General features: G+C 40.5%; 1 protein-coding gene across 1 annotated transcript in view; it reads right to left on the bottom strand.

Moving 5' to 3' along the window:
• The window catches only part of PLEKHG7 (pleckstrin homology and RhoGEF domain containing G7), a 29,538-nt gene extending 15,653 nt beyond the window's left edge, over positions 1-13,885 (bottom strand). The window contains exons 1-8 of the mRNA XM_027815379.2: positions 13,732-13,885; positions 12,360-12,400; positions 10,350-10,445; positions 8,424-8,573; positions 6,337-6,432; positions 3,968-4,063; positions 2,574-2,687; positions 226-400 (exon numbers count right to left, since the gene is read on the bottom strand). Of these exons, the coding sequence (XP_027671180.2) occupies positions 226-400; positions 2,574-2,687; positions 3,968-4,063; positions 6,337-6,432; positions 8,424-8,573; positions 10,350-10,445; positions 12,360-12,400; positions 13,732-13,885 (922 nt within the window). The remainder of the gene's footprint in view (positions 1-225; positions 401-2,573; positions 2,688-3,967; positions 4,064-6,336; positions 6,433-8,423; positions 8,574-10,349; positions 10,446-12,359; positions 12,401-13,731) is intronic.
• Between the last annotated feature and the right edge of the window lie 11,103 nt (positions 13,886-24,988).

The raw sequence follows: 24,988 nt of genomic DNA, 5'->3' as shown, positions 1-24,988 counted from the left end.
GGGAGTCCTGTGACCTCGCTCAGAGAGACTTTGACAGCATAAGAGTGGCACCAATCATTTTCTACAGAATGAGGAAGGGCTCAGGATTGCTGAAAGACATGCATGTCCTCATTGCATCTCCGCAGGGAGACCTGACCAATTCACACTGAAAGAGACGTGCACAGAAAGGCCACATAACTTGCTAATTGTTAATTGCACACTTGACATTTAACCTTAGCAACTTACGTATTGACTTTTCCACCTTCTCTTTAAGTGACTGGATAAAGCCTTTCTCTGTTTCGTCAGTGCTCCTTCTCCAGATGTTGTTAAGGAGGAGGGGGTAGCGCATCAGTCGATGCAAAGGAGCAACCAGCAGCTCTGGCAGATGCAGCCTCTTGCACTGTTCATTTTGTTCACACCACTGCTAAAGACAAGGAAAACCTCAGCTTGCTCCCTGGCAGGGAGGTAGCAAACAGTTTTCTGCATCTTCAGCTGACTGTAACGAGGCAGGGACTGATCAAGGATGAACTTCTCATACAGTGACAGCAGGGGCAGCTAAAGGCTCTTGTGGTTGAACCTAGCAGGTAGCTAAACACCACACAGCCGCTTGCTCACTGCCCCCTCACCCAGTGGGATGGAGGAAAAGAATTACAAATAAAAAAGTAAAATTCATGGGCTGAGACAAAGACAGTTTAATACAAGAGAAACAGAAGGGATAATAATACTAATAATAGTAATAATATAATTAGAATACATAAACCAAACGATGCACAATGCAATTGCTTACTGCCTGATGCCTAGCCAGTTCCTGAGCAGCTGCCCCCAGCCAGCTTTCCCCCCAGTTTATACACCAAGTATGGCATCATATGGTATGGCTGGTTTGGATCAGCTGTCCTGGCTGTGTCTTCTCCCAGCCTCTTGTGCCCCCCAGCCTACTCACTGGTGGGGTGAAGTGGTGTAAGAAGCTGAAAAATCCTTGACTTAGTGTAAACACTGCTTAGCAGCAGCTAATACATCAGTGGATTATCAAGAATATTCTCATCCTAAACCCAAAACAGAACACTTATTCAGCTACGAGGAAGAAAATTAAGTCTCTAAACCCAAATCAGGACAGCTCTCTACAGGGGGAATTGCATTACTCCTCCAGATTAACTTTACTGCTTCCTATTTCAAGTACGGTGGCCATACTAGCAGATCAAGTAGTGCTCTTATTTATTGGCTATTTTAAATTAATCAGGAAAACCTGAGTAACATTTAAGGGCTGCTTTAGGGTCACCTACTTCTTCCCACTTGGGAACTTTTTCCTAGGCATGGGAGCAAGCAACGTTAACCCTGCCAGGCCCTAAAAGCTGAAGAGTTTGCTACAAAGAGATGTACTCCCAGTTTTAGGCTACCTTTGAGAAAACCCCACTTCTTCAGGATTCTCTTTTTTAAGCCTGTAATGTTGAAGATCAGTCTTAAGTATGTACAGGACATGTTGGTCTGCTAATAAGTCAGAAAGAGCACAGCCCTCTCCCTGGGAGCCCCACTTTCTGCACTGGCTGTAGCTGTTGCTTCAGACAGATGCATTGTTGAACCTACCCTAGTGCTGTAATTTCATGAAGACATTGCTGATAGCTCTTTCCAGCCTTAGAGGGAGGTAAATGCTCACTTACTGGTAGCGTTTAGATAACAAGCACTACCTTTTCTTTATGGTTAAGCAAAACCTGTTAGAAGAGCTAAACTGCTGCCTTGCAGAGGGGTTGCTTGCTGTCCTATCCAGGATGTTGCTTCCTTCCTTCAGGTATGTGGGTCAGCAAATACTGTGAGCTAGGAGAGCAGCCCGGTTTTCTTGCCAGGGCTCAGCCAAAACCCACCCTGCTGTCTCACTGCAGGCTCCTAAGACACATAAAGGCACTGACATGCTCCTGGATTTCTATTCCCCTTGTTTTGGCTTGTATCACATACACCTTTCCTTAAGCAGAAGGAAGCCATCATATGCTTCTCCAGCATTGAGGTTTTTGTGCCCTTGCTGATATGGCATAGCATAGAAGTTGGGGACTTTTTTGTACTTAGAGAATGTGAGTCCTTTCATCTGCTAAAGCACGTAATACCCTACATACCGTGTTCCCACCCAGCATCTAAACCAAGCTGATATGCAGGACACATCAAAGCAAAACACCTAAAAGAGATTTTACAGTGTAGCTTGATTTTTGTTTCTTCTTTTCTGTAACCATTTCATTTTTTTTTAGGGTGGAGGCCACCAAGTCAAGGGATTACATGTGAAAATATCTGAATGATAGAGGCTAGAAGTGAGACAACAGCAATATGTATTTCCTGCCTGCAAGAATGCAGCCTTTTGGCTTCCTCCTCCTGCCTGTTCTGTATTACAAGTATGGACTTTCATGTGCAGGGGAACATACACTCAGAAAGGTGACTTCATATTTATGATACCCTCTGCAGTTCAAAAAATCTGTGTAAAATGCTGTCTACGCAGGTTTGCTTCCAATGAACTTCCCTAGTCTGGTGTTAAAATCTTGGCATAAGGCTGTCTGAAGACACTACCACCACCACCACAACCACCACCACCACCACCACCACCACCATCACTTTACTTTCAGGTAGATGCCAAAATCTTCTCTCTGCCTCAGGTTTTCCAAGTAGAAGACAGCGGAGGTATAATTAAGGCAATAAATCTGGTGTGTCTGGCAGAGGTCACCCTGGAAAAACTGCAGAAAAGACTTGGAAACTTATCAAGAAAGAAAAATGTCATGACAAAGGTAGGAACAACAGTTTTAGTTTTGTAATGTGCATTTTACCTGAGATTTCCACGTACTTAGGAAAATAGGGGAAGAGGGAAAGGGGCAGTTAAAAAAGTAAAGGGCAAGTTAAAAAGTAGTAAAAGTGGTAAAGTAGTAAAAAAAACTACAACAGTGCTCAAGTTATGCATGGGAACAGTTCTAACAGCTCTGCAGATGTGTGAGGCATTCTTAGACTTTGTTCTCATTAGAAATAGGAGACATGAAATTAATGTAGAAGCTGAAGATAAAACCCACTATATATGCAACAGCTTTACATGGCCTCATATAGAATGTCACTTTATATCCAAGTACATTAGACAGCTCTTAGAAATGTTGAATGCCATCCATGACAGAACTCAGTTTTGTCTGAGATTTTCTCTGTCTCACACAAATGTTATTGATTAGAATGCCTGAAGTCAGAGGTAATGGGGGTGAGAAGCCAAGCTCTAGGCTCCCTTTCCCTTTTTAAAATCCTAACCCTGAGGTAGGGTCTGTTTTAGTATTTTCCCAGCAGTTTTCTAGTGGCCCCTACTACTAGGGAAAGTTCAGTTCCACGGATTGATTTTTCTATCCGTATTAATATTTCCAGCTTTTCAGTCCTTGGGAAGTTGTGCAGGAAACAGAGTCCCTGGAGACTGCTTTTTCAGCAGCTGCCTTGTTTACCACGCAGGCTGCCCGAAAGGGTTGCAGGGCAGCGCTTAGCAGCAGGACAATTGTGCTTGTGCCTCTCTCTTACTTGAGAGGCACAGGCCAAAGTATAAGAGGTATTTCAGTCCCCTTGAGCTCTTAATTAAGCATTTAAATACACTTGTGTGTCTGGTACACAGAGTAAAGGAAGGTTCTCTGTGATGGAGTGGAAGGAGGTAGGGAACATCCAGTGATGGGGCTGGGGTCTGGTCTCAGGGTAACATCTTCCATAGAGCCAGAATCTCACCTCTGCCAGTGGAAAAGTCTCAGGGTTTGAGCTACTCTTCCCCAGAAAAGAAAATTCTTTCCACACACAGAGTACCTTTCCACAACCACCTCAAACATGCCAATGAAATAAAAGAAATATCCCACTGGCAGGAGGTACTCGAGGCTGAGACCAAACTGCCTGTGGCAGATGGTGGGTCCTTGACTGACTTGATTACTCTAAAGCACCTGCATGCTATGATAAATGGTCTGCTGCAAGGACCTGCTGATAGCGAGAATACTTCTAACCACATTACCTTTCTGAGTATGGACCTGAAATCCATAGGAGAGCCTGATGTGCTGACATGCTCCTTCACAGTTTCAAAAAAGGTTTTCAGAAAACTGAGACTTATCTAAGTAAGGGTGGAAAAAAAAATATTAGCATCAGTGATCTTCTGAAATTAAGTTTAAAACAACTTTATTTCCCATCCCTGGTCTCTTCAGAGGCTCCAAACCTAATGGGATGCCTATACTTATCTCCCCTACATTGCCAGAATTAGCTTCAGAATTATGCCTGGAGTGCTTTGATTAGTCGGAAGCTAAAGCAAATCTGTACAAATACCCATTTAAATCATGATAATGCCATCTGACAAAAGCTTTGAAACAAGATAAGTTATTCCATTTAAACTTATTTTAGTATAGAAGCTGTATTTAACATGAAAAATCACGATGGATGAATGGTATCTACTGGAAAACACTGATTGTGTATGACAGAGCTGTGAAAATTAAGGAATTCTTAATGGTCATTTGAAGAAGATACCATCTTTCATAATCTGAGTTTATTTCATGTTACTGAAGATGAGGGAAATTTCTATAAAATACTATAAAAAGTCACGTATGCCCCATAAAATAGCTTTATATGTTTGCACTGGATTCAAGGGTGCCCAGATGTGTGTGAAAGCCTCCTCTTGAGCCCACACTTACCTTCTGAATACACTATTTCCACACAAATTTGTTGCCAGGCTCAGCTTTTGGCCAAATTTTAGGCCAGAAGGGAACATCACTCTCTGTGATACTGCTATGAACTGCTGTTGTAGCTACACACACTACTTTGGTGTATTTATGGGGGCAGAGCTGCTAATAGGATAATAATGCCTATTCTTTCTGTTGGGCAAGGGTGCATTTTACACCTTTTACAGTATGCGTTTTTTTAATGGATTCAGCCTGCTGTCAGGAAGAAAGACATGCTGTAAAATGTATGAAAAAAAAGGCATTACAGGTATTGACAGCCACTACTTTCCCCTAAGTTTGATCACTATTTTATATAGAAGTATGCATAATGGATGATTATTTACCATTCTCATTAATGAGGACAACAAAATTAGAAAACAAAACAGAAAACGTATTAAAGATAAATCTTGGAAGACATGCCCACACTCTAGCCAAGCTCAGAGCTTTAGTGATCACTAAATGGCACACAGCAGTGTACCCTACTCACTTCTTTGAACAAGACCAAAGCAATCAGCAACAACACATCAACTGAACTCTGGTAGCTGGCTGCATGCATGGTCTTAGCCCTCAGCCAGTGCAAGGTGAAACACATCAGCTAAAAATCTCTTTCTTTCTATCTCCAAACCTGCTCAGGTGGTCACTGGCAGCAGCTCACTTGGTGTGAGGTCAGCCCCTGAGCAGAGGTGACTTGTTCATGTATTTGAGCTCTGGCTAATTGCCCCTACTCTGAAGAGTTTTCCTGCTTTTCTTGTTTTGGCTAAAATGGGAAACGTTATCTGTTAAGGCAAGGGAATTACATTAAGGGAAAGAACTTGGAGCAAGTAACTGGTTTAAAGCATGTGGTGTGATTGTGATCAGTCATTCAACATATGCACCTGAAGAGCTCCTTCCAAAATTCACTTTGCTATGAAGGCTGAAGTGTCCTGTAAGACACCTCTCAAGCTAATAAAAATTACTGTTTTGCTTCTAAAATTATGTAAAAGCTGTTTTGGACTTATGGGTTCCTTTATTTTTGGGAGTTGAAAATGATCTCCCAGCAACTGGCCACCAACAACAAGCAGCAAAGAGCTGGAGCACTTCGCAGCCAAGCCTCGTGGTCTCTCTCCTGGAAGCTGGAGGGTGAATAGCACATGAACACAGAACATGCAGCCTGTGTGGGAGATATCCTTCCACCCACACCAAGGGAAACCTTAGCTGGAGAGGGGTGGTCACTGTTTTGTTTCAACTTGCTCTTCTGGAGTGGCATAATAGATAGCAAAGTCTTGGTGCACATCTGTTTGTGAAATGAAACTTGTTATTGTAGTTGTTTTGCTATTCTTACTGTTTTGTTGTAAGGATTGTGCAGAGTTTATCTTCATAAATTGTTTTAAAAGGATGCTGTTTATTAGAATTAGTCTCAGACTCATGCTTACTTTAGAAACAACTGCCAAATGAGCTCTCCTCCCTGTGCAAATGCCTGTTTATCTTTTGCTGGAGGCACATGAAAATAATTTGCACTGAGGAAATTTGACCCCCACTGATATACGAAATAGAAATAAAGGAAGGACTAATTATCTGAACTAAGTTCCAAATGTAAGCATTGAATCTGAACAGAGGCTTTATGAATGGTTTCTCCTCTCCTTTTAGTGAGTTAGTTGATTTCTGATCTCAGTAAGACTTTTATTTTTTTACTTACCTTGTTTAACTCCTCTAAGTTTGCAAAAAGTCTCCACAAATCCACATCTAAGAGAAATTCATTATTCTGGAGGTATTTTAGAGTGTTCATAAATTTCTTTAAAAACAAAGCAAAAAGCAAATCCATGTTATTTTCTATTTGTGACTGTCTTTTTTTCTCTGCCACGCCGCCCCCCCCCCCCCAAAAAAAAAAAAAAAAAGAAAAAAAAGAACAAGTTTGCACTATAATTGTCATGAAATGGTCATTTGATTTGGGGAGGGCAGAAGCAATACTCTGAGAAACTTCTCCTGACCTGCCTGAAGGCTAAATATTGGGCTTTGTGTGAGGAGGAGGGATATGAGTGTTGTCTCTGGGGTGTCTTTGAGGTTGCTACAGAGGCAGCTATGCCTCTGCTGTGCCCTCTGGCAGAAGAGGGGCAGCTGAGCCCCCTGCAGATCTGTGTGAAGGAATTAATAACATCAGAGTCATAGTTACATATTTCTGTGACCTTTCTGAATGCTTTCCTTCCTACCCCATGCTGCTGTAAAAGTTGTTTAGAGTTACTGCGGAAAAAATATATTGTTGGAATAGTGTAATTAGAGGGGTCATGAAGTTTTTTTTTATCTCTTTGGATTATTTTACTAACTGTATGTGTATTTATTGGTTGTTTAAGTTTTTACATTATTTAAGCTCTGATGGTGATCTTGGAGCTGTGCTAAATCTGACGTAAATCTGAAACAGGCTTAAAAAATGTAGATGCAGAGTAGAATTTTTTGTATATGTGTGAAAAGCATTAATGGAAAAACCCATCACCCAGGTACCAAGACTGAAGAGCTAGTGACGGTGTTTGCTTAGTCTTGTGTAATTCTTTGGTTGCCACAGGCAGTTGGCCTGAGAGCTTAAAGGGGATTTATGGTGGTCTTAAAGTTCCCTGTGAAGATTCATTAAAATCAGTGGGATATTTCTGTACTGGCAAGCACTTAGATTAGCAGGTATCTGTAAAACTGGCTACCCAAATTCAATGGGTTCTTTCTTTGGCAGGAGAATTTGGGAAGCTGGCATGGATTGAATAGTTTATCATTTATGGGTCATGCAGGGCTGGCTAAGGCTTGTCTGTAAGTTCCTACATCAGACTCACTAAGGGGCCTGCATGTTTTCTGTTATCCATATCCTTCACAAGATTCACCTGTTTTTAGTCTTCTCAGGTCTCTGAACAAAGTGAATGAAAGGAAGGATACTTCCATCCTGCCTTGGACCAATAGCTGGTCCTGTCATCCCCTTTCCTCTCCCTTCCTGTTCTGCCCCACCAAGGAGGAATTCAGCCTGCTTCTCTATTTATTCCCCTTACTTTGCCATACTTCTTGCACTGCCTAGGCTAACTTTTCAGCAACATGGAAAATTTTTCACTATCTTTTTCCTTTGACTAATAAGAAAACAGAAATTGTCTGTGGAATAAGAGAAAAATTATAGGAAGATATATAAGGAATTTTCCATCCTTTTAAATGGGTACACTAACTTTTGATGTGTGATGGATGCAAACAGTGCATATATTCTTCTAACTTTGTAATATTCTTGTCCATATTTCAAAGCTCTTCAAATTCACCATTATGGAGGCAATTTGGAGTTTTTGGGAGAGGAGGTTTTTTTAGTTTGCTTGTTTTCTTGTAATACTAAAACCACAGGTCTGCTGAATTCTGAGGCTTTCACACTCTAATCAAGATAATCTAACCACAGCTCAATATGAAGTTAAATGAAGAGTATTGAGTTACAGACTAGCAGTAGAGAAATACCCAGTATAGTCAATTGGAGAATGGCTTCAGTTCAGTGTTAGTGAGAGGAACAGTGGAAAATCAGCTGAAACTACTGCAAGAATCTGCAATCAGATGGTATTTGCAGAAAGTGATGTCTAAAAGAGATTCCATCAAGAAGATAAAAAACAAAGGGAACTGTGGAAACAGAATGAGCAGGCGAGATGGAAGAAAAAACGACCCCTTCACTCATTCCCCTGTAGGCACCCAATGAGAGGTTATAGGTAGCTTAATGCCTGCCATCCTGACAGCAGGGCAAATACTGTTTCATTGTTTTTGAGAAATAAAATCTGAAGTTACCATCTTGAGAACCAGCAAATGATCCAGAAAGTAAGTGCATTCACTTGTGAAAAGTTCCCACACTGCTGCTTCTTTTTTCACTTCTATCCGGCTGTCGACATCTTCCTGCTCAGTCTTTTGTGCCTTTATAAATTCATGCCAGGATTTAGTCTATTGATCAAAGAAGAAAGAAAACGACCGGCGATTGCACTAACTGCTTCAGACCTTATGAAAAGAATCTATGGTCTATTTGCTCACGTAAAAGCCCAACTGCCAGTATTAGTGATTCTTCTTCTGAAAGCTTGAAGATTCTTTTAAAAAGACTTAAAAAGCTGACATTTTCCTCCAAAATATTTATAATATAAACACACTGAGTTTGAAAGTAACACAGTATGATAGTCTGTGTAGAATCCTGTATCAAAAAATAGCGGGCAGCTTGCAAATGCTAAAGAATTTAGTCTGTTGTGCTGCTGCCGCTAGAAAGCAGGGATGGATGATAGGTTCCTATTTTCTAGATGGTAAAATACCATCTGGAAAATGTACCAAAGGTCTGGGTCTTCATAGGTACTGGTTTTGTTTAGTCCTAAGGTGGCCACTCTCACCTTACTGAACTGCTCCAAAGTCAGACATTCACATATAAGTTAAGCACGGACAGGAGTCCCCAACAACCAAGTCTATGTGGAACTGCATATAACAGCCTGCCATGAGAAGTGGAAGGATTGCTTTGCAAAGGGGATGGCGTTAGATGCGAGTTATCTGAATACTACCCTGGTAGCCCAAGCTTGGTGTTTCTGTGGCTAGGGGGCCTGGAGGCCAGAAGCCTTTTGGCAGACAGGCTCTGGTGGGATTTCTGTGGCTGAACTCTGGCAGTGACCTCTATGTGGCCATCTCTGAATGCACCCCTAAGGCAGCAGTGGGGGTGACCAAGTCCAACTTGGCATCTCTGTGAGCTGCGGTTTCATTCCCTAAATCACAGAATGGTCAGGATTGGGAGGGATCTATGGAGATCATCTAGTCCAGCCCCCTGCTAAAGCAGGTTCACCTGCAGCAGGTTGCACAGAGTCATGTCCAGGCAGGTTTGGAATGTCTCCAGAGAAGGAGACCCCACAGCTTCTCTGGGCAGCCTGTCCCAGTGCTCTGACACCCTCAAAGTAAAGTTCTTCCTCATATTCGGAAGGAACTTCCTGTGTTTCAGTTTGTGCCCATTGCCCCTTGTCCTGTCTCTGGGCACCACTGAAAAGAGCCTGGCCCCATCCTCCTGACGCTCACCCTTAAGACATTTGTAGGCATTGATAAGATCCCCTCTCAGTCATGTCTCCAGGCTAAACAGGCCCAGCTCTCTCAGCCTTTCCTCATCAGGGAGATGCTCATCATCTTGGTAGCCCTTCACTGGACCCTCCCAGTAGTTCCCTGTCTCTCTTGAACTGGGGAGCCCAGAACTGGACACAGCACTCCAGGTGCAGCCTCACCAGGGCAGAGCAGAGGGGGAGGACAACCTCCCTCGACCTGCTGGCCACAGTCCTCCCAATGCTCCCCAGGGTCCCATTTGCCTCCTTGGCCACCAGGGCACGCTGCTGGCTCATGGTCAGCTTGGTGTCCAAGCTGCAAGGCAGATTCTGCAGAATTTCCCAGATCTGCAGGCATTGCTGAGAGTGTTGTCCTGATGTCTTTTTTCTGAAGGTGGTACCTCCCTGATCTAGGGCAGTCTGGAGGCCTAGCAAAATCTGGGGGTGTGTGATGCCCTTGGTAAGCTTCTGTGATGCTCACAGTTTCTGTTTTGCTCCTCCATTTCAAACAAAAAAAATACACCTTATGCTTATGCATTAATTTTACAGGATGTTCTCATCTCCAGATTAATGTAGTGAAAAATGGTAATTTAAAAAGAACACAACATTTTTATTCTCATCTTTAAGTATCATTGCTATAGTACACTGAATATTTTAATACCTTAAAGCAGAAAAATTCATATGTGCTGCAGTCTATGAACTTAAAGGTTGACAGACAGTTTTCCAGATCAGACGCTTGCTTCTGCTTGTCTTTAGCCTGTTGAATGACAAAAAACTACCCTGATTCATACACTGTTTTAAAGACCATTAAGAAGTTTACCCAGCTTAATAACCTTGCTCTGATCTGTAAGGAGTTTGCCCTTAACAGGAGTGATTTCCTTGTATTTCCAGGCTCTCCTACACAGAGGTGAGGGAGTGATGGGAGGTCTGTTAGTAGCTATGGGTGGGGTGTGTTAGGTGGCTTAGGTATGGGTGTGTAAGGTCTTATTTATGTAATGCTGAAGTCTTTGGCAGGGCAAATCGTTGGTACGGCAACAGGCAATGGACTACTCTCAGAACAAATAAAATATTTTGCTTCCTTCAGCACTGTCAGAAGTAGGGGACAACAAACTCATAGCTGAAATCATCCCCCTGCCATAGGTATACAAAGCTTGTGTGATTATTTATTTATTTAACATTTTTTTAACTTGAGCTACATATTGAAAAAACTCCTTTGGTCAGTTGCAGAGTAGTGTCTATAAAATGAGCTTTTAGAAAACTCAAAGAGCAGGAGGAGTTTGTCTGTGTGAGGCATCATGAAATAAAAACAATTGCTTTTGGTTTGGCTTTGTTTTTCAGGCTGACAGTGCCGTGTAAAAAATTTAACCAATATTTATGAACTCTAATTTAGTGCTGTAAGCATAGACTTATAAGGTGTTTGCCTAAGTTTTATCTGCTTTCTGGAACAGTATACTTGTATTACATGGATTTCTATTGTCTGAACTTTAGGCACTGATTTCAAGCCAATTTTGAAATATGTGTTTGATTATAGTATTTGAAATTCAGAGTTTAAGCTCAACTCTTAATTTTGAAAAATAGCTTGAAATGGAGCAGAAACAATAATGCAATTATGTATACACACACTTAACAAATACACCAGCAAATGATCCTTCATAAATTAAATTTTATGGTATTTAATAGCCTCAGAAATAATTTTTGGCTAAATATCAAATGCATTTTTTTGCAAGTTTAAAATATTTTGCTGAATATAAAGTTTTCAGTTTTAGGCTATGCTCTTTCAAATGCTATAGAAATGGTATTGGATGAAGTGGGAACTCTTGCTCGTGCTAATCTGAGTACTTGCATTGGTTTCACTTGCAGAAACTCTGATAGTCAAGATTTAGAAGACAAAATGCAAAAATATATTAGGAAGGGACTGTTCACAGTTATGTGTTTAGGGGTGTAAAGCTATCAAGACACTTGTAAATGATTTTTTGAATGATGAACAACACTCAGGAAATTCGGATGCCATAGTAAGTGAAAATTTTCATAACTGGAAAAGACAAGATGTGTTAGACAAGGAAATTAACTGAAGTGTGTTGGTGTGTATGCTGTCACTGGTGAGTGTGAGGGTGCTTATGAGGACAGGAAAGGCCTAAAAAAGCATCTAAAAAGCTACTCTGATAGCCTAGATCACTTCCACATGAGTGGGAATTAGGCAGATACTCCAGAGCCTAGGCATGAAGGTGCATGCAGAAAATACAGGGTACACTGTGGGCAGAGCAATGATGCAACCGAACCACCTTGTGCTCTCTTACCCCAGGGAGCTGCGCTGGACCTGCTGCCACCTCTGAACACCTTGAATGAGAGCTTCTGCATTGCCTGCACTGCTCTACCCTCCCGATGCCAAGGGCACCTCTCCTCCCACTACCCATGGGGATGGAGAGCAGCAGCACTGACTGTGTTGTGATGTGCAGTGGCACTGGTGGCTGTACTGCAGCCACCTTATCTTAATTGCAGATTAATGTCCAAGCAGTCCCAGGTTTGGCTGAGACCTCTGAGTTTAGATCACTTGCTGGCTGGCTTTCTCCAAGGGCAGTAAAGAAATTATTTTTACCCAGGTTAGTTATGGGAGAAAGCAAGGTCAGTGAAAAAAAAAAAAAAACGAAAAAAAACCTAGTGAAATACTCACAACTCCTCTTTTGGCAAATGGCCATCTTGGCTTTTTGGATTCTAATGGGTGAAACAAAAGTGTTATCAGTAAAAGAACAAATAGTTAGAAAGAAAATTTATTTATATGTTGGTGGTGGGGCTTTTTGTTGTTGTTTTGGTTTTTTTATGAAGCCTGAGGTACTATACTCTACTTGGCTTAGATTTAATACTTGTGTTTAGACAGTTTGTGCACCAGATTTAAAACCCATTAAGCCTGTTGGGTTCCTCCCAGCAAGAGTCATGTCTATCTGTGCTGGGGTATTGGATGATGCTAAACACTCCCACTTGTTTCAGATGATAGGTATGTGATTGTCAATTCTTTATGTGGGAAAATGCATCATATCTCAAGCCAATTCTTGAAGATATTAATTGTTTTGAAGCAAGAATGAGGGTATGTCTGCTCATTAGTGATATCTTGGAGCTATGCAGGTATTTTAAACTCCTGTAAATAAACAATCCTACAAACCCTAAGCCTCAGATCTGTCTTGGAGCTAGCACAGTGGTGCTGGCTGTAGTTTATGGTCCTTAGTGAGGCTCAGGGAAAGCTGGGGATCTAGATGTAGGAATGTACTGGTGAGAGGTGAGGAATGCCTGTGTTTGTTCAGCAAGAAATTTGGAATAGTTTTCTAAATGTGGCACCCACCTTCAGGCCATTGTGTGACTCGGAATCACAGTCAAAACCCTCTTTTTAGATTTTAGTTATGGATATCTTGTTTGCTTTCATGAAACTGCTGGTTGTGACCTTGACTGACTTATTGAGAAAATCTAATCTCTGGTCACCAGCATCTTCTGGTCTCTGGCAATCACACTGCACACTATACTGTATTCCACAATAGATACTTGTTGAAATTGTTTGCAAGTCTACGTTTCAGTGTTGGAAGGTCTTGTGAGCAACCTCCAGGCATTAGTTGGGTCTACCATCTTCTGTGATTAGACCACTACTGGAAAAGAGTGGCATGGGCCACTTTCTTCCCTCTGCTTGAAGCTGTGCACCTAGGAATTTGTAACTCTGCTGCTTGCAGGTGGAGATCCTGGCCTGGGCTCTGCTTGCTCCTAGTCTGTGGAGGAGGGAGGTGATCCATGCCCTGCCCCCTTATCTACTTCTTACATTATGCATTCAGCAATAAAACACAGGGGAAAAGGAAAAAAAAAAAAAGAAAAGAAAGGCTTGAGGGGAATTTAAAAATTAGCAATGCAGTCACTTTGGTGCGGGGTAACTGGATACCCCGTGGAGGCTGCTCTGCTTCATGTGTCATTGCTGCACCGATCCTCTCGCCCCATCCCACACCTACACATTTTTTAGTCGCGGCTTTTGCTGGGCTTAGATGACCAAACCCCACCCTGTATCTGACCTGTGCTCAGCAGGAGGACTGCGTGGGACAGGTAGTCCATGGCACTGTCTGACAGCAGGAGGTCTCCAGGGAACACCTCGAGTCCCGGCAGACTCACTACCACGGAGCTACGCCTGTGCTCAGCTGATCTGTGAGACGCAACAACAGCACACATCATCTCCTCTGCTCCTGGCTGCAGAGGAAACTTCTGAAGTGCTCCTTGCTGATGCAGGAGGAAATGAGCTAAAAAACCAAATCACAGTGGCTGTGACATAATGTGTTAAAGGAACAATGAGTAGAAAAGTTCAGTGATTGACAGCAAATATCTAATTTTCTTTCCAACTCCATATTGCTGCTGAGATCAAGGTGCTTATGGCCATGGCTTGCCTCAGATAATAGGTACTTAGAGAATTTAAATATTGGAAATCCCTAGGTTCTTCTGAGATTAGGCAAAAAGTGAGCAGAAATTTCAGAATCTATGTTTTGGCACTGGCGTCCAAAGCAGCAGTTAAATACCATGTCTCTAGTTGATATGTGGTTTATCATTACTTTTAACCTTCATATAACTCAGGTGGTTTCAAGAAAAGCCAGCATACTAGTGAAACATTTTAAATGTTGTTTGGGGGGTGGGTGTGTGTATGTTGTTGGGGTTTTTTTTGTGTGTTTTGTTCATTTTGTTTTTTTGTTTTGTTTTGTTTTTTTTTGGTTTTTTTAAATATTTAACCTTTTGGCTAGTTTGTGCTATTTATTTTCTTTCTAAATTTTTTTATTTTTTTTGCTAATTCAAATATTTTGTATTTTGAATATAATATGACTCAGTGGCCCTGCTGATCAAAAACAAATGGCTCTTTCTAACCACTGTTGTTACTAATGGAGGGCTTTGTCCAGGACATAGATCCATCAAGTGAAGTGACACAGTATTCTGTTCCCAACAGGGTGTTTGTGCCAGAGGCTGCTTGCATTCAAATACAGAAACTATTGGTGCACATAAAAAAAATTTTTGGATTTTGCTAATAACTCACACCGATACCTAATTAGTTGCATTGTGCTGCAAAGTGACTGGTACCTACAGCTGCTGTTGTGCTGTCTTCAATTGACTGATGCATGAAGGCTGCATTAGAGTTCAAAGGGTCAGTAATTAAGTAACTGAGGGAGGAAGAATGAAGTGTGTGTACATAGATAAAAATTCTCTTTTCCAGTCATCAGTTATTGTGGATGGTATTTTTGGTCAGTGAAGTGTAATTCTTACTGCTTTTTTTGGCCTAGGCAGATACCTTACTGTGAATATCTACCCATTTGCCAACACCTGATGTGAAACCTGGCAGGTGTATTTTTCCCCTTAAGTGCATGAATAATCACTTGATAACTTATCAACTGGTGGGCTTGGAGGTAGAGAACTGGGATTTGATATGTGTAGCAGGACATGGAGATTATGGTTTTTGTTATGATCTGACAATGACATTGCTTGCAATTGCCTTAGCTAAACCAACCAAATTTTATAGATGAAACACTGCTGCTAACAACAGAAAGAGATGTAAGCTGTTGGGAGGGCCAGCTCTAGGACTTTAACACTTGGCATGTGGACACATTAGGGCTCGAAAACTATGTGTTGAGCAGTTTACAATGTGCAATGTACAAGTTCTCTAAAAGCTTTTCCTTTTCTAGTAGTTCTACTGAACAGGGAACATGGGATCTGTTTATTTAACTTTAGGGATTTACAATGAAACTGAGGTTTCTCATAAAACCAAACCTAACACATGGTTTCAGACCTTTTCTGGGTGGGATCTGTTTCTTGGTCTGTAAGACCATACCAGTGCAAGGAAGACTGCTTCCTGATGACATGCACTGAGTGCTACCCAGTGCAAGTTTTAAGTGTTGGTAACAATTGTATTAAGATGCTTCTGAAACCTCTAGTGATTCTGCAATGCAATCTCTTAGTCAGCTGGGTTATTATGCAAGCCAGATGCTGCAATATAATACCAAGATAATTCTTAAAGTTGTCACTCCAGTACTGGGAAATTTTGGAGATTTATTTCAGGTTGGATTCACATGAAAAATTTGCCAATGTGTTATTGATTTTTAAAGTACCTAGCCTACTTCAGAATTTATTTGAAGTTGGAGGCTAGTGGTTTATGAAGATTACTAATGGGAAGTACAGTTTCATCATTAACGGAGTTAAATGGTGTCATTTCCCTAGATCAAAAAGGCCTTGAACTTCAGACACATATGTCTAAACAAGCTCTTCACAGAGGTATGCAAGCCTGTGATGTGTGGGAGCATGCCAAGGTCACTTGGATTTGTGTCTACAATATACCTTTGCAATCTGACATGCCTGGGCTGATTAATGACTTATGCTTCACAGGTGAAGGTACAGGTATCTGTGATCACCTGGCCTGATGCCTGTAGATGTATTAGATACATTAGATGCCTTTGTTAGTTTTACGGGAGAAATGAAACTAATGAAGTGCTGTGTAATGAAATTTACCAGTTTTTGCATCTGTATGCAATATTTTAGCATCTTTTCACACCTACATACCCTGCGGCTTTGCCTTTTTCTTTAGTTTTTGATTGTTTTTCTTACTAGGGGCAGATGACTGAAGTGTTTGAGCGACAGAAATGCTTATTCTGTAGGGATGAACTCAAGCACCTGCGGAGATATCATCTGCAATAATTCCTCCTTTAAATCTACTCGTTTTGTGAAACAAGATGATGTCACAGGTTTGCATTAAAAAGTTATGGAAAATTGTTAAAGACACTGAACCAGCTCATGGTCTGCACAAGTAAATACCGTGTGCATATAGTTGTTTCTAGGGCATGGAGAATTTCAGCTGATTGCTTTTTAGAGGTGTGTATCTTTATATGTCCATAATCTTAGTCTAGATAGCTGCCCCAGGAAACAAACATCTATATATATCACATTACCTAAATAACAGATATATTATTGGCCACTCAGGGAGGGTATTTGGACTCCCTGATTCAAAGAGTTAGCATGACACTTTATGGGCGTATGAGACATTAAAGGAAGAAGAGGAGCACTTCAAGATAGACGGGCCCAGCTCCTTTAATTCACTGAAAACAAGCTGCCTTGGCAGTTATTGAGAAGACTCTTCATTAGCCAGTTGTCTTTGGGAAATAGTGCAAGCCAGTTTTCCACACAGTCTCTGATATGCTGAATGATGCAAGGAGAAAATGAGCTCAGAGTAAACAAATGGGTTTTTTTTAGCAGCATTTCCTTCCATGTCAGCTTTGACTTTATCATCTCACCTTGTCACCACTGCACACCTCTCTCTGTGCTTCCCCCTCTTGTCCTTTTTCTTTATTTATTTTGGCTGATTATTTTTTATCAACATCAGTTCAGCCTGTTGCCATGCCGACAGAGATGTACTGGCATTCCTGACTGATGGCTGTGTGAGGGAAGGCTGTTTAAAATGAGCATTGCTGCTTTAAGGAAGACTTCTGAAAGTACAGCCTGGGAGCAGGGAGAAGAAATGTTCATTGAAACTGAAGGATGGAGGTATGTTTTCACCCTGAATTATACATAAGTCTTGGAGGAGGGTTACCAAATATCACAATGTGCTTCTAGATGGAAAGAATAATCTGACATTTCAGCAGTTTTCTCTGACTGTGGTGTAAAGGGATTTGCTGTTAAGGAGTTAGCCTAATGATTTGGATAAAGGAACAGCTGAATACAGCCGTTGCCCAGACCTTAGACCAAATTCAACTTGACAAAAAACATTTTTTAAAGCAGAAACTGGTGATTTTCTTTTTATATTTCTGCACATTCTTATATTGCTCAGAACAAAAAATAGAAATCATAATATATCATCCAAATCTCCTTTCGTCAATCTTTCCTGCTGGTGGCTACAGAACAAAGCTTGCATTGTTCCTTGTGTGATTTTTTGATTTTAAAATGTGTCTGGATAGAAGTCCAGAGTCAGTATCCTAGCTGGCATATAGTGGCTTCCCTCTGAAGCTGCCAGGCAAGTGGTACCAAGAGAAGGTGTGTACATTACATGTTTAATGTTCTCCTGTTTAGCCATTTGCATTCAGCATCTTCAAATTTTCTCCCAGTTTGCTACAGATCACACAAATCTTCAGCCTGTCAGTGAGATATACTTATGTATTACAGTTTTGAGTTTGATCAGAGCAGGCTCTCCCATAGTAGCTACAGATCACCTACTTTCACACTGTGATGATGCAAAGATCTCTCCCTCCCCCTACTCTTTCCATCTCCATTGTAATTTCAAAACACTACAGTTGTAACACTTGTAAGAGTTGTAACAATTCAGAAAATCTAGGAGGCCTCTTCTACAGTAAAGGTGTGATTTCAGGTGCACACACACATCTGTTAAACCTTATCTAGGGAACTGCATTGTGTAATGACTCAGACTGTGTCAGCCTGCTATAAACTTACTTGAAACACAGACCTGTTTGTAAACTGCAGGTTGTAACAGAGCTTTTACCTGAAAAAATGAGTAAACATTGGGAAGAAGAAGAGATACAGCTCAGCTAATGATGCCTACTGCCTTAACAAGTGAAGCATGTTGTGGTAGGGTCACAGGAGCAGGGCATTGCTGTTTGTTGTGAGGCTATTTCTGTCTTCAGCGAGACTTGCTCACCACTGCTGGTGCTTTTAATATACTCACTGACCTGCATGCCCCACCTGAAATCTTCAAGGGGATCGTGCAGTGAAGTGAGCGCTGCACCATCAGTGAGAGAGGGATGGTTATTAAGGGAGGTACTAGCTCCTAATTCCTTGTTGGGTGGGGTGAAAACAAACTTTGTTTCCCTTCTGTGAATATTTGAACATCTTAAGGAAACAAATATGGCTGAATCAAACTCATTTCTAATCAAGTTTTTACTTTCTGATAATTGCTTGTAAGAGCTTGATGCAACTCATTACACAGATCTATGGTACGCAGCACCTTATCTTTCCAGAAATAACTCAAAATTCAAGTATTCTTCTTAGTTTGTAGAAGTAACAATCTGTCCATACAGCAGCAGTCCTAGATCTACTTTGCTCACGTATAAGAAAAACATCTAGCTGTTCTGCTGGCTTCTTTACTCCCTTTTCCCTCCCACAAAGGTTTGAAGAATGTTGCTCAGGATTATGAGATGTTTCACATTCTTCCAGTTGAAATTTGACGCTGCTAATCCAAACAGCAGTTAGTTCCTAGTGCAGAGCTCTCCAATGGTCCAGCTGAAATATTGTGTGAAATATAGCTAAATGTGTTGGGGACAAGAACACTTTTGAAAGAAAATAGCATTAAAAAGTTTGGTTTAACAAGCTGGTAACAGGCATTTCACAAAGCGAATCTACAAATTAAAATTGAGTTACACATAGGTATCTCACTGGTCAGTTTTGTCTTACAGTGAAACGGATTAATTAAAAATGTAGAGAAATGAAGCACAGGACAATATAAAACAAATATATGCATACCTTTGTATAGGCAATCCACTCTTCTGAAAGAAAATGAGATACCCTTGTTACTTGGTCAGAAAGCAAGCAAGCAATCTGATTTTGTGAAAAAGTATTATTTTCTTTTTATTTAATTATTTATTATTTAATATTCTACATACTTAGACATTGACTAATCATTTTCACTGTTGTGGAGAAAGGAGGAGAACTCATTTGATATCCAGATAATTTTCTGTATTTGAAGGTGGGCAGGGGGAAATAGCTTTTGGTCTGTGGCACAAAACTAACCAGTTAGTCAAGAGCTATACACCTATATGACACTATTCATCTTCAGCGAAACGTGTGCGTAGGTGCTTTGTGTAAGGAAGGAGTCAAGCATGTGCCTGAATTTAACTGCTTGTGTAAGTAATGCAAAGTCTTTGAGAGTAGACTTAAGTGCAAACTTGGCCTGTGCAGTGCCTCTCCTTTTCTTCTTGAGGGGAAGTCATGGGGGATAGCTGAACAGTAGTTTGCTGCCAGGGAAAACCAGAGGGCTAGCTCCTCCCTTGCGTATTTCTCTTTACTGATGCTGATGCTCACCAGACCAATGTTTCTTTTTTTTTTTTTCCAGAAAAGATTGCAAAATTGCCTGCTTGTTTATGGAGTTGAACATAAAAATGGAGGGGGGGCAGTGAGTGGCAGAGCTAGGTAAGTGGAAATAAAGAAAGGGAATGAGACCTTTTCCTTTGGCAGCAGCAAACAGCAAACCTTAAATTTGGCTCAACCATCTTGAATGACTTAATTCCTAGTTTTGTTGGGGTTAGTAATGTTATTCAGTAGAACAGAATAGAGAACTGTCCCAGCTTAGGAAGAATCCTGCTGAAATACCCCATAAAGGAAATAATCTAAAACCCAAATGAGAACTAGATAAATTGCTTAGTCTGGTTCTTTCACCAGAATGAATGGACAGAAGTGGGAAAGGATTCTGCTCCATGTACAGGAGCAGACTAGACCAACTTGGTCACTGAGAGACAAGTCTGGAACCATTGACTCTTGCTGATTTGGAAGGAAAAATCTTTCTTCCTGATGAGTGTAGAACTCAGTCGGTTGTGTCAAAGGAACACGTGCCAGCTTGCAGTTCAGGTTAAGAACTGTGGGTTTTTTTATGCATGGGGCCATGATGGACTAACAGTGATTATGTAAGATTGAGAAGGAGTTTGCATCATCCTAGTCCTCTTACCTGGACACCCTCCTGTGGTGCAGGGCTGGGATGGGGGAGTCTCCTTGGCAGCACAGCAGAGTTGGCTCTCCAAGAGTTTTGGAGTGTTTCATTGGGACTGTCATTGCTGAGAGGAGCTTCTTGGCTTGGAAGCTTTGATCTTCCAAGACCAAAGGGGCCAGGAGACTCTGGATCTGCTATAGTTGTCTCAGATTTAGCTTTGGAAGACAGTAGTTTTGCATGAACACAAGAAGGCAATGACAATGACAAAGCTGTAGTACACCGAGGTGGGCTCTTACAAATGTGGTGGAGAGAGCTGGTGTACTCCTTTTGATTCCCCCACTGAGCTGTGTCAGAGCAGTCCCGAAATGACAGTGCTTGCGAGGCAGAGGCCATCTTCAGACGCCTTAAAGTCGGAGAAGTGGAAATTCTGGCCAGAGCCTGCCGGTCAAACTGGAAATGTGCATGGTGGCTCCCAGTGCCCTCCTCTGCGGGAAGCTTCAGAGGTGAAGACTCTGTATAACCTTGTCTTTGAACATAGTCACCTGGAGTTATGGTGGTGTCCATACAGGCTGATACTGACTGTATTTCACAGGAACTGAAGGCACCTTCTGGACTGCTACTTCTGGACAAAGCAACATTTTCTTTCTGAAGATCAGCTTCCCTGTTTAGAAGTTCCACGCCAATGCAGGTTTCTTTGACCAGGTCTGGAGAATAATCAGAGCTTGGTTGTTGCATTCTTTATTTGCAGCCTGAAGATTTATAGCTGTATGTACCTAGGGAACATGGTAAGAAAAGATTATTAGAAACTTGCTGTTTGAATTTTTATATGGGAAAATATACAAGTTAAAAAAAAAATCTAAAGACAATAATGTAGATATATGCACTAGCACAGGAACAGTTTCCTGCACTTCAAATCCTGCTTAAATGCGGGTTTCAACAGCTTCAGGACCCAGTTTCAGCAAGCTGTTTAAACAGCCACTAACTTTGAGTGTGCAAGCAGGGTCAGCATTAGTCAGTAGAACTAATTAGGTAGTACAGAGTAACTGTGTAATTAGGAACTCTTCTCATCTGGTACTGCAGCCACCTAATTTCCTGTTGCCACTCCCCCATCAATAAGTGGGATCACTATACATGGGATAAAAACAAAGTCACTAGCTCTCAGGACTCCTACTTGTTGCAAAATCATCTATGTACAAATACTAATTACTTGCTGAATGCTTAGGCAAATACAATTTAGCATTTATGTAAGGTGAGTCTAATCACTCTTTTCGGCAGGAACGTATTTTGTAGCAAACACTATGTATATGTTGTAATGAAATAATGAAGACAATGGTTTATCAAATTAACTTATCTATTGATTGATCAGTAAATAGTCTTATGTTCTGTGATTTATGAAGCTCTATTTTAAGGTACTTTGATGACTAGTCTCTCTAAAACTGATCTGATATTTCAACTTATAACTGAAGATTCTTAATTCAACCTCTTTAATTCAGCTTCTTTGTTTGCTAAAAGGAATCTTAAATCTGTTTGTGATTGCTGGCTTCTTTTCGGCACTTTTATTTATTAGAATAAGTTTATTCAAACATGTTGAATTTTTTCTTGAGCTATTGAATATCATATATTGAATATGATTTTTGTGTAATTATATAGTCCCATCAGATTGATTTATAAAGTGATTAGAATCCATTTATTTCATCAAGTTTGCTAGTTCAAAGTATTTCTTTTTACAAACTCTTCAGCTATTAGAAGACAATTATTCAGACACTTACAGAAAGAAAAGGAGTATCTTTATGATGGAAATGGCTTTTTTCAGAACTGTAGTGAATAGCCACAAATATATTAACATCTGTTCATTCCCCTTTAACAGATAAGGGCTAATTAGCACATATGCTTATTAAAATGGACAAGCACTAAAAATCACATTGAAGATATGTCGTGAATGACAATAATAACAAATTAATACTATTTTCCACTTCTGAGCAAAGATATGATTGCATATCACTGCTCTAAGATTTATGTTATCACTTTTTAATCTTTCAAGACTTTTTATTTTGTGAAGTGTAATCACATCTAACTGATCGTTATTTGGTCAGGCATTCTTTTTGCTTTTTTAGGTTTGATTCGGGTTTTGTTGATTTTAGTTGGTTGTGGTTTTTTGTTTTTTTCTTTTAATAACCACCTCTTCTCCATGCTCCAAGAATGCCATTGCAGCTTGGCATGAGCTTCCAGATATTCATGTAAATAGAGTTCTGTTGCAGAAGTATGCAAGATTGAAGAAATCTTGTATTAAAAATAGAATCTTTTTTTGCTTTTCAGTTTACCAAGCTTTATTTCTTTTTTAGTAAGTCAAAACTTACGAGTTTTTTTGTGAATACTTATGAGTTATTTTTAATAAGTAGAATCTCTCAGCAACAAAATTTTGTAAAGAAAATACATCAAGAAAAGTGCAGAAATATGCCCCACACATGCAGAAAAATTAGTGTACACGATTAAACTTACCAAGGTAACCATGTGAAGATTTACCAATTTACAGTCACCTCCTTTTCATATGCAATTAAGTCAAATTTTCAACAAGTGCTTGATTAGGCTTAGCAGTAGCATTTTCTTTTTTAAAGCCTCTTTATCAAATGCTGGCGTGGAGAACTAGTTTTTCTTCTTGTAGATTTGTTTCTAGGGGATTTGTTTAGCAGGTCAGATGGAAGTGGCTTCAAGATCAACGCCCGTTTACAAAAGGTAACCTGATCCATACATTTTATTAAACTTTATTCCTTTTTTTTTTTTTTTTACTTTTCACATTCATGAAGTTTGGTAGGAAAGATCTGAGTCAAGTATATAGTAAGTTGCAAGAGAAGATGAAATACCTGCAAGCCTTTAACAACCTCCCCCCCCACTTGTTTTGATTCATTCAGCGGGATCTAACGCTGGTTTGTTCATCCTTCATGGAAGAATAGTACTGATCTATCCTTTGGTTGCATTATTTATAATTAGATATTAATTTTAACAAGTGTGCTAACTGAATAATTGTGAACAGACAGATTTTAGTATTGCAATATTTGAGAATTCATCCAAACATTGGTAATTCACTATTTTGTTGTGTTACAGAACTGATTGGAAACCATTAGAATTGATTTAGGCATTCTTTGGTTGCCTGATTAGAAAGTGAAGCTTTGGAAAAGGTGGTTTATTTGTTAGATAGCTTGTGAGGAAGCACTAATCTCCACAAATGTTCAAATTGTGTGTAATGAACACACGTTTTTCAGATGGCTGAAGGAACACTTGCAAATGCAGGTAACCTTTTCAGTATGACATTTTCATTTTCTGTAAAGATTTTTTTTTTTTTCAGAACTCATTCATGAACCAAAACATGATACCCCCAAACTGGTGTGTATAAGTTACTTTGATTTTGCTTAGCAATGGATGTAACCATGAATTGAGGGAGGATTATTCCAAAAGAATGAAATAAGAAAACAAACTCAAAGGCTTTGTTTGAAAGACAGTGGCAGTATTACAGTATTTATCTTAGCTCTTTTTCTTAGAGGCCAAACTGGATGAATACTAAGTTCTTGGTTTTGTGTTTTTTTTTTTTTTTTAAATAGTGCTTACCCTATCAGACAGTTGATAGTACAAGTGTGTTTACTTTAAGTAGGGCCTTTAGGAACATGAGCTTTGGGTTTTTTTCCTTTGACTCCTTGTGCTGCTTTCAAGGTGACATTAGGATCAGATGAAATGGGACAGACCTTATTGCCTGATGAAATATGCAAATGTCTAGAGATTTTACAGTGTTCAAAGCTGTCTTTTTCCAACCCCAAGTAAAGACCTAGGTGCACTGCAGCTGGGCAGGCTGGAGTGGTGAGGGTCTGCAGCAAAAAGTACAGCCTCAGTGGGAAGGAGACAGGCAATCAACAAGTGAAACCATACCCTTCCTGGGGGAGCAAAACCACCTTTGTGTTCGAGAGGGGTGAGGGCTGTGCCCTCTGCTCCTGGTACTCTGCATTTTTGTGTAGTGCATAAACAGGCTCTGCTGCTGCCTAATTGAAATCTTCTGAATGTGCTTTAAAGCTGCTACTGTGACTTTACATCCACAACTTCTTGTATGAAAATACCTAGGTGGCCCTTTGCAAGCACCAGTCCCCAGATTAGCACAGGGTCTACCAGACCAGACCTTATTCCTGCTCTTCAGCTCATGGAGTCCTCATCCTAAATCTAAATCTAACCCCAACTTCTGAATGTCTAAACTGCTATTCTGTTTGCCTACCTGCATTTCAGAGGATGGTGGAGATGGCTGGGCTAGATGGAAGGCCCATTTCTCTGGTACCCATGCCTGGGCTCTGACAGCTGCCATTTGGGGTCATTTTTGAAAGTGACAGTTGTGTAAATATTGGTAAAAGAAAGAAGTAAGAGTGCTAGCCTGAGGTCAAGGCTAGTGTGAACTATTCTCTGACATACAGTGCTTGGGACTGGTTTAGGTGGCTTTGAGTGTAGCTAGCTGGAAACTTTGTTTTAAGGCCATTTTTGATCAAGTAGTTCTGACTCGGACCTGGAGGGTTTTTTTGTTTTGTGTGGTTTTCTGAAATTATGATTATTATTTGTTCACTTTTTTATTCTAGCTGAGACTTATCTTTAATGTGATCAGTATACTTACATTAACCTAGTAGCAA

Source organism: Falco cherrug, chromosome 5, assembly GCF_023634085.1.
Source record: "Falco cherrug isolate bFalChe1 chromosome 5, bFalChe1.pri, whole genome shotgun sequence".
Taxonomy (NCBI): domain Eukaryota; kingdom Metazoa; phylum Chordata; class Aves; order Falconiformes; family Falconidae; genus Falco; species Falco cherrug.
Note: the sequence above shows the minus strand (reverse complement) of the source record. Positions and strands in the feature narration are given on the sequence as shown.